The following is a 10,740-nucleotide window of genomic DNA, read 5'->3' as shown; positions in this document are numbered from 1 at the left end:
CTGGTTATCTCACTGACCCATTTTTGCCACTAGATACTTTACCAGGTATGGTACTGTCTTAGTGTTTTCATTTTTTTTATATCTTCTTATTGATGTGTCTTGGTTTTGGATGTTTTTTTAATTATTGTGGTATACAACGTGGGTGTACCCCCAAAGCACTGTCATTGACCCTCTTTTCTTCTTATTCTCTGTCTCTTGGTGACCTCTTGAACTGTCAGCAACTTAATTAGCATCCCTATTAAGGTGACTCATAGGTGTATATATCCAGCCCTAGTCTTTCTTTCCCCTGAGTTCCAGTCCTACATCACAAACTGCCTGTTGGATATTTCAAAATGGATTACCGTAGGCAGTTCTAATTCAAAATGTCCACAACAGAGCTCACTGTATCACCTATCTTTCTACCATACATATACTCTCTCTCCCCCATTGGAACATGAGCCCCTTGAGAAGAAGGACCTACTTTCAGATTTTGATCCCCCATGCTTGCTTTTCACATAGGAAGCATGGCACAAATGTTCTATGGATTCCTTGAGACTCTCCATCTCTCATCTCTGCATTTTTGCACAGGGCTCCACCTTCAGTTCTGCCACTTAAAATCTCCAGTTTCCTTCAAATTTTGGCTCAAGTGCCATATTCTACATGAGGCCTTTCCTGATTCACATCTTGCCCCAAATTACCTTGTATTTATTTTTTTAGAAAACTTGTATATTCATATATATGTATATATACATACATACATACATGTTATCTCTCCTAAAAGAATGTAACGTCCTTAAAAGGAAGGACTATTTCATTTTTATCTCTATCCTCAGAACCTATCACACCACCTGGCATATAGCAGGTGATTAATATATGTACTGATTGATTGATCACTATTACTTCCTGATAACCCCCTCTCTCTATGAATCCTCCTTTGTCAATCAGTCAATAAATATTTACTAAGTGCCTATTATGTGCCAGACACTATACTAAGTACAAGGGGATAGTTGACAAATATATACCATAGCTTGTTCTGAAAAAAGTCAGTCCATAACCTCAGAGAGCTTGTGATCTAAAGCAGGATGACAACACCCAAAAGGAAACTGATGAGGGGGAAGGTAAAGGGCAACGAAAGTACCTGATGTGTTCACACAGTAGAGATGTCAAAGAAATCTCAGAGTTTCCTAGGGCGTGGTAGACAATTCAGAAAAATGTTATAAAGAAAAATAGTTACATGAAACAGACCGTGTCCACGCAGGAAATATATTTCATCATCGGTCCTCTGGGGTCAAGATGGGTCATTAGGTTCATCTGAATTCTGAAGTCTTTCAATACTCATCCCTTTTATCTTATTTCTTTGTTCTGGATAAGTTCATTTATTCAAAAAGCATTTTCTAGGTGCCTAATATGAGCCAGGGGGCACGGGAGAGAGAAAGTCTTCCTTAGCATCTCTGAACTTCTTATAATCATTTTGGATGCAATAATATCCCATTACATTCAAAGAGCACTATTACTTCAGTCATCCCTCATATGTTGGGGACCTCCGTATTTTTCTTTTTAATATCACAAAAATATTGCTATGGATATTTCCTTAATTCAGGGAAATGGTATAAATATTTATATGAATATGTATATATCTGTAGCAGTATCTGGAGTACAATATGTGATAGTTTCATTCTTAAAAAAATTAGTCAAGTCACAAAAGGGACAGGTTTGAAGACATAAGCACCTACTTGGGTATTTGTGTTTCAATGGTATAATATATGTATGCATGCTCTTAAAAGTCCCTTTTATCAAAGCACTTTGTAAATCTTAAAGCACTAGATAAATGATTGATTTTATATCTTTATTATTGCCATTCTTCCTAGGCATTCTCTCATTCATTAATTCATGTAAGGTAGATACGACAGTTATCATCACCCTAATTATACAGGGAAATTAAACCCAAAATCATGTTAGACACTGTGGTAAACTGGAATTTGAACTTGAAGTAGGAGCATTAGGTAGGACACAGCATTGACTTAGAGTAAGAGGACTTAAGTTTGAATCTCAGATCTTCTAGTTAATATCTATATGACCTTGGACAAATTATTTCATCTCTGTGGGCCTTGGTTGTCTCATCTGTAAAATGTGATTGAACTAATTATCACTCAAGGAACCATCTACCTCTATATTCTAAGATGTAATCCTACGTTCTAAAGGATTGATATATGGGCTTTATATCATATCCCTTATCACTTTGAGTTTGCCAAATAACAGTAGGACCTTGATAAAACCACAAGGCATGTTACACAAACTCTTCCTTTTTAACATTTGCCTTTTTAAAAAGTTTTTAATCCCTAATTCTATCCATCCTTTCCCCCTCTCTGAGATGATAAGCAAGCAGGATATATATATAATATTATATACAATATATATTATATGTAATGTATATTATAATATATTATATATTATATAAATACATAATATATAATATAGGTTATACATGAGCAATCATGTAAAACATTTCCATATTAGTCATTTTGTACAAGAAGACAAAAATGAAAGAAAGTAAAAACTATTATTCTTCAGTCTGTATTAAAAAATATCAGTTCTTTCTCTAGAGGCAGATAGTATGCATCATTATAAGTCCTTTGGGATTTTCCCAGATCACTGTATCGCTGAGAATAGCTAAGTCACTCACAGTTCTTCGTTGAACAATATTGTTGTTACCGCATCCAGTGATCTTCAGGTTTTGTTTGCTTCATTTTGCATGAATTTGTGCAAGACTTTGTGAGTTTTTCTGAAATCATCTTGCTTGTCATTTCTTATAGCACAATAATTTTCCAATGCAATCATATACCACAGCTTGTTTAGCCATTCCCTAATTGATTGGCATCCCTTTGATTTCCAATTCTTAGCCACCACAGGAGGAGCTGACAAGTTCTTTCCAGACCTTCTTTCAGCATCTGACTGGCTGTTCACACTTTTTTCTCAGAAGGGTTGGTTTCCCACAAGCAGAAATATATCTGATTGTGTAACAACAGCTCCAGAAATGAGTTTCCAGCAACAATTCCTTTTCTTTTTTTTTTTGGTGCTTCATGATCCACTGACCTTTGACACCAAATAAACCAAACTAAGCCATCCATATCATCAGCTAATTTCAGCCAAAAGGCAAAATAACCACCCCATGTCACTGAGCCAACTGAAACTAAATAGTAATCTCTTATCCTAAAGGTGATATAGGATGAGGGGCCTGATACAGAAAGCCAGTAGGTTAGACTGAGTTGCATACAGTCTCCAAATTAACTCTGATTGGAATCAATATCTTAATCCCTATGGGCAAATACCACACCAATAAATTTGCTGTCTATGATCCATTATTCTTGCCATTCATGAATAGTAAGAACTGACATCTGTTTACATTTAACAATCTCTGTCATAATCTGCATCCAAGGGACTGGGCATTGTCTCTTTCTCCATTAAAGAGACTCACTCTGGAGCCAGGTGGACATGGTCCAAACTGAGTTGTAGGGGAGCATGATTACCTAAAAAGAAGGGCAACTTCTTTTTCTCTCACTCTTTAGCTCTTTATATACTTATCCTGAGGTTTTAGGGGGGAAAACTGTTTAAAGTTTAAGTTTGCCTCCTGACTAGGCTTTGCTCAAAATGGGAGTAGGAAAGTACTAGAAGATGCATTCTAGATCAGATATAGGGCAGCTATTTATTTCCTTCACACAAAAGAAATGCTAAATGTAAAGATTCTTACACAAGAGTTGGCAGAAACTTTAAAAATGATTCAGTAACATGTCTATCATTATACTCTCCAGAAAGTTTTAAACTCAAACAGCAAAAGATGAAGGATCTTTTAGAACTTGTGAGTAGGCATTTTCCATTTCTTCTCCAATCTGTAGTCTCTCCCCCATTTCTTCTGGCAAACCAGCCCATGACTTCAGCTCATTCTCCTGTCTATGGTTATCTTCTTCACCAAGAAGCCCTGCAGTGGATATTGTGTCTACCTGATACCATATGGTATCATACCCTATAATGCAGCCAAGCACTGCCTGACAATCCCAGGAGATCTAACCTCTGCAAATCAAAGAGCTGCCTCCAATGCTAGAGATGTCTATCTCAAAATCACTGCTCAATAACTTAAGCTCATTGAGAGAACACAAAGCAGAAGAGACAGTCAGGGCTCGGGTATCCCATTAAAGACTTACTAAACCAACATGTGCTTTAGCTATCATGTGCTTAGAGTGCATTATTTTCTACTGGGGTAAGGTTAAAGGCAAGCTACCACTCTCCAACCATTCATGTGAAGCCCAGGGAAAGAGAGCTATTTGTTTCAGTGATAGTAAGGAAAAGAGCAAGCTGAAATATGTCTCTAAAATATGTTATTAAATGAATACAGCTGCCCTGCACTTCCATTATCGTGGAGCTAAGGAACCAATATGAGGATAGTTCCATTATCCCAAAGTACACAAGTCCTACAGTACTAAGCCAGCATATACAGTCATCCAGAAATAGACAGAGAAGCACCATGAGGTACCATCCCCATGTATATGCCATGTGGTTATACTCATAACACTCTGAGGTTTGCAAAGTGATCAAAGGTATTATCTCATTCAATCCTGAGATCCTCCCTTTCCAGTAGACACAGCAGCCATTATTATACATGATCTATAGATGAAGAAACCAACATTAAGAAAGACTGAATGACTTGTCTGTGGTCATACTATGTGAGAGGGTCATGAGTAAATTTTGAACCTAGGTCAGTCCTGACACTAAATCCACTGCATTGTCCATTCTGTCATGATGTGTTTCACAAGCAGTGAAACTACAGGACCAAAACAACTGAAACCTTTGCAAGTGTTTCATCTCTCCTACTAAATTATACATTCCTTTCAGGAGGTAAAATGTCTTTTAAATCTTTGTGTGCCCCTAGTGCCTATCATTATGCAATAGAAGATACTAATTTATGTGTTCGATGAAGAAAATGATTTACATTTCAAATTCATTTTGCTGTGATAAATACATTCAGCATCAGATTGGCTTTCCTCCATGGGTTAGGGCACAAAAGAAAGAGGTGTGACATTCATTATCATTGGACTTTATTGAACATGATATGTGTGCTTCTGAAAGTTGCTTGTAAAACAGATTTTTACAAAATTATTCTTTTTCCTATAACATCCCATAACACTTTAAACTTCAATGCTTCACATGATCTCAGACCTCAGTCATAAACCTGGCACTTCCACAGACACATAGGTTCAAATACCATTTCTGACACCTAAAAGAAAAAAAATTACCCTAAAAGTAGATTGGGCAACCAATGTAATATGGGAGGAGGGGGGTGGAGAATCTACTGTTAAATAGAATAAAGAAGAAGGATATTCAAAAGGAGGCACAGACTAGCCAGGGCATTGTAGGAAATACAATGTTAACTTTGAGATAATCCAAAGCAAAAACAATAAAAGTAGCTGACTACAAGGGTCCCTGAGCTGCTCTCTGCTGCCATCTTCTGGTCATCAGCTCTTCACTTCCAGGTTACCTATACTCCTCTCAAATGGGGTGCCTCAGAAGGCTGAAATCCTTTTAACCCTCAAGCCTAAGGACATGATAATGTCACCTAGCCCAAAAGGCAGTAAAAAGAAGATAGCAGAAACCTTCAAACTAGGAAGAAGAGTTTTGGTTTTCCCTTTTCACTGATATCTCCAGCAGTCACACAAAAGCCTTGACCCCAATAATCTATTTGATCTAGTGCTTGAAAATTTCCTTTAACTCCAGTCAAATTCTCAGTCTGCATCGCCCTGAGGCATTTTTCCACAACACCTCCACAGGGGATCCATGGGAAGATGGAGCAAGTTTCCATGAGTCCCTCTGCCCCTAAAAGTTCCTGGTTACCCTGAAAAGAAACCCAGGTTCAAGAACAAAAGCAGGGCTAATGGCTTCTCTCTTGGTTCCTTTATTATAAATTCCTGCTTTAATTGCACTTTCCTACCAACAGCAAAATCACTGGTCTTTGTTTAGCGCTGTCAGAAACAGACTTCATCAATGTCCTTTCGTGAGACTATAAAGCATTCCTGCAAACAGGATGGAATTCAATTATCTCTCTTTGGCTCAGTTGGTTTGCCTTGATATGAACGCAAATACAATTCCCAACTCCAGGTTAAGAGAGAAGAGAATAAGAAAGAATGAAAAAGAGGAGGACTGAAGGTGCAGCCAGGTAGCACAGTGGATACAGTGCAGGGATCAGAGTCAGGAAGATCTGAGTTCAAATATAGCCTCAGATATTTACTAACTTTGTGACTCTGAACAAGTCATTTAACCCTTGTTTGCTTCAGTATTCTCATCTAGAAAACGGAAAAAAAAAAAATAAATGAGATTATATTTGTAAAATGCTTAGCATGGCAACAGAGCAGGTAGGTGGCCAGGCCTGGAGTCAGGAAGACCTAAATTCTAATCCAGCCTCAGACACCTACTAGCTGTGTGACCATGGGCAAATCACTTGACCCTGTTTGCCTCAGTTTCCTCACCTGTAAAATTTGCTGGAAAAGGAAATGGCAAACCATTCTTTCTGAAGAAAACCTCAAATGGGATCATGAAGAGTCAGACATGACTGAAATGACTGAACAACAAACAATGCTTTATTGATCACAAATAAGAAAGAATGATGGATTTGGGAAAAGAAGATCTGGTTTTCATTCCTCTTCTACTTATTACCTTTATGACCTTGGATAAGACTTTTGGAATATTGTTTCCTTGTCTAAAAAATGGACTAGATGGGCTAAGGCCCCCTCTAGCTCTTAATGCTGTGTAGTCCTCAAAGGCCAGTAAGCACTTCTTTATACTACAACTCTGTGAGGGAGATAATGGGGCAAATATCATCCCCATTCCACAGATAAGGAGACAGAGACCCAAAAGTGTCTTGACCAGGGTCATACTAATAGGATGTGAGTCAGGATTCAAACCTTAGTCTGGCTGTAAACTCCGTATTTTATCATTACACTATAAGACCTTAATGAATGAGTGGGCTTATGTTTCTAATTATTTCTTTTTTTTTAAAGCAATAGGGGTTAAGTAACTTTCTCAAGGTTACACGGCCAGTTAAGCCTGGCCGCCCCTAAGCAATTGGGGTTAAGTAACTTGCTCAAGGTTACATGGCCAGGTGTTTCTGGGTGGGTGCTAAGTGTCTGAGCCCGGGATTCGATCTCCAGGTCTTCTCAACACTGGAGCTGGTGCTCTTACTCACTGTGCTACCTGGCCGCCCCTGTTTCTAATTATTTCACAGTATCATAGAATTTCAGAATTGGGAGAGATTCCAATGGCCATCTAGGCCAATGCATTCCCAAACAAGAATCTCTACCATCTCCAGAGGTAGCTGATTTCCCTTTTGGATAACTCTAATTGTTAGGAAGTTTTACAGGATATTTTCCTCTTTACAATTTCCAGTCAGTAGTCCCCATCCTCACCCAGATAAACAGATCAAATCTAATACCACCTCTGTATGCTGGCCCTTCAAATATTAGTATCTTTTAAGTGAGGCATAATATCACCCCAAACCAATGTTACTGCCTGATTGATAGGTTTTATTCACAGAGCTTGCCAAGCCCTTAATTGCATCTCTTTTGTTTTGCTTTGCAGGTATCAATTCCTTTAAAGGTCAGTACTTTCACAGCCGGGAGTACAAGCATCCAGATCTGTTCAAGGATAAGAGAGTCCTTGTGATTGGCATGGGGAACTCTGGCACAGACATTGCTGTGGAGGCCAGTCATGTGGCTAAAAAGGTATGAATATTAAGATTATTAATTGTAATTAACATATTATGTAAAATGTGCTGATATGCTGAAAGGTCTTTAAAAATGGAGCTCCCCTTCATTATTGGTCAATTTCACTGTAAATTATGAATTTATGAACAGAAAGAAGGAAGAAAGGAAAGAAGAAATGGAGGGAAGGAGGGAAAGGAAAGAGAAAATGAAGGAAGGAACAAATGAATGAAGGAAGGAAGAAAAGGTCCCCATCATGACATCCCTATTTTTGTTAATGAAAACCAAAATTTTCCAATCAGCAAGAACATGGAGACACAATGAGCAAGAATGAAATCCTGCCTCAGAGAATTACTAGTTGTGTGATCCCCCTCCCCTCAAGATAGTCCTTTAACCTCTCTCAGACCCAAAATTTCTCATTTGTAAAATAGGAACAATAATAGCACCCATTCTTTGAGTTATTGAAAGGATCAAATGAGAACATTTGTCAAAGTTTTTGCAAAAAGTTAAAGTGCTATATCACTATCTGCTATTTGGCACCTATGAGAATCAATTTTCTCATTTGTGAAATGGACATAATGCGTACAGAAATATTGTGAAGACCGAAAGAGGGCTGACAATCCCTCTGCAAACATTAAAGCACAATATAAACCATAAAGTTATTTAAGTTATTTTAGCAAACTGGAGGTGGGGGGGGAGAGAGAAGGAAAGAAGATTTGGGAACTGGGAGAGCATTCAGTGCCTCTAACTAGATAATTACAGATGATGTTTATACAGCACTTTAAAGTTTACAAAGTGCTTCCAATAATAACAATAATAACTAGCATTTAAATAGTGCTTTAAGATTTGCCAAGATCTTTACAAATATTAACTCGTGATCTTCACAGCAACCCTATGAAGTAAATGCTAAACAATTTGTCTGTTGCTTCTAGATCTTTCTCAGCACCACTGGAGGTGCATGGCTGATAAATCGAGTTTTTGACCATGGGTATCCCTGGGACATGGTGTTCACCTCTCGATTTAAAAGTATATTAAGAAATTCCCTCCCAACTTCAGTTGTAAATTGGTTAATTGGCAAAAAGATGAATAGCTGGTTCGATCACGCAAACTATGGTTTGGTTCCAGAAAACAGGTAATTTCTTGACTTCAATTTCATGCTCTCAGAAAGGTGGGACCCCAGATTTCTCAGTAACTTTTGCAAAGCTGTATTGGTGCTGTTGTTACAAGATAGGTATTTTTTTAACTTTATTAAAGAGTATAGAACCAAATCCAAGATTAAATTTGGGCAACGGATAGATAATGTGGGCTTTTGTTCCACTGGTAAGGAGAAACTGCATCCTATACTTTCTATTTGCAATCTCCTTAATGACCACAAGATACATGCTCAACAAGAAAATCCCAGTTCAATTCACCAAACATAATAAGGACCTAATGTGCAAAAGGTACTGGGGAAACAAAGAGAGCAATGACATTAGCCTCTCAAGATGTTTAGTCTTATAGAAGACATGTACGCAACTACATAATGGCCAGAATAAGAAAAATACATGAGAGGCTAAACAAAACTCCATGAGTAATTCAAGGAGAGAAAACTTTCATCTACTAGGGCTCATCTGCTGGAGTGGCAAGATGGTTGAGAAGGTGGTGGGTGTAGTTAGCAAAGGAAAGGAAGGAGTGACACAAATTAACTGGCATTCATTAAACACCTACTATATGCCAGGCAGTGATGATATAAAGATTCTAGGATATAAAACAGTCCCAACTTTCAAAGGACTTACATTATATCAGTGGAGAAAACATGCACATAAATAAGCATAGAAAGATATACATATATGCATATATATTGGGTTGTGTATAATAAGTTATATACATATATATTATATGCACATATAATTGTATATAAATGTTTGAATGAGTCTATATGTATAAATGCGTGTGTATACCTATGTGTATAAATACAAACATTAGAGTATAAATATATACACATTTATCTACATATGTGTATATATATATATATATATATATATATATCTATATATATATCTGAGAGATCTGTGTGCAACTTCAGAAGAAGAGAGCTGTGGGAATATCTCCAGTTATTCTCAGAAGATGAGGTGTCAGAAGGTGGATAGAACTAATCAGGAATCACTGAAATTTGGAAAAAACACAGAGGTGCTGAAGGGAAGGCAGAAATTTGAAGGTCCACCTCCTAGGTGTCCTCACTCTTTGAATGTTGGTCAGGCGGTAGCCTATAAGGAGGAAGTCATTATCAGAAATTTATAAATTCTTCCCTTTACACAAGCCTGACACTTCATATTCATTGAACAGGGAGAATTCCAGAATCAAAGGCAGGATCAGAGGTATCAGTGGATAGAAAAGGCATAGTATTCATTGGTGAACCTCTTCCTTCTCTGTTTTTATTTAGGACTTTCCTAAGAGAACCTATACTGAATGATGAGCTCCCAGGACGCATAATTACTGGGAAGGTGTTGATCAAGCCCAGGGTGCAGACGGTGAAGGAAAACTCTGTGGTGTTTAAGAATACTCCAGAAGAAGAGCCTATTGATATCATTGTCTTGGCCACAGGATATACTTTTGCTTTTCCTTTCCTTGATGAGTCTATAGTGAAAGTTGAAAACAATCAGGCCTCTTTGTATAAGTATGTATTCCCTGCAAATCTGGAAAAACCAACTCTGGCTTTCATTGGTCTTATCAAGCCTTTGGGAGCCTTGGCATGCACATCAGAAGTACAAGCCCGATGGGCCACACGGGTCATAAAGGGTATGTTTGGGGAAAACATGAATGGGCAAAGGAGCAAGAGGGCAAAAAGCAAAGATGGTCAGAGGGCAGAGTGGTTCTCAAACTTTATCTAAGTTGAAATGATGGCTGATTGATTTGAGAGACCAGAAATCTTTATAAGAAAGAAAGAGAGAGAGAGAAAGAAAGGAAGAGAGAATGAGAGAAAGAGAGAGAGAAAGAAAGAAAGAAAGAAAGAAAGAAAGAAAGAAAGAAAGAAAGA

The 10,740-nt window shown here is 37.7% G+C and overlaps 1 protein-coding gene across 1 annotated transcript in view; it reads left to right on the top strand.

The window, feature by feature from the left end:
* Nucleotides 1–6: 6 nt before the first annotated feature.
* Nucleotides 7–10,740, top strand: part of LOC138144240 (flavin-containing monooxygenase 1-like) — a 13,343-nt gene continuing 2,609 nt past the window's right edge. Inside the window, exons 1-4 of the mRNA XM_069065606.1 lie at nt 7–45; nt 7,603–7,745; nt 8,657–8,856; nt 10,147–10,502. Coding sequence (XP_068921707.1) covers nt 7,692–7,745; nt 8,657–8,856; nt 10,147–10,502 — 610 coding nt within the window. The 5' untranslated portion in view covers nt 7–45; nt 7,603–7,691. The remainder of the gene's footprint in view (nt 46–7,602; nt 7,746–8,656; nt 8,857–10,146; nt 10,503–10,740) is intronic.

This window comes from Petaurus breviceps, unplaced genomic scaffold, assembly GCF_028583685.1.
Source record: "Petaurus breviceps papuanus isolate PSGF00001 unplaced genomic scaffold, PetGlider_PUasm1.0 90692, whole genome shotgun sequence".
Classification (NCBI taxonomy): domain Eukaryota; kingdom Metazoa; phylum Chordata; class Mammalia; order Diprotodontia; family Petauridae; genus Petaurus; species Petaurus breviceps.
This window is presented reverse-complemented; position numbering and strand designations above follow the sequence as displayed.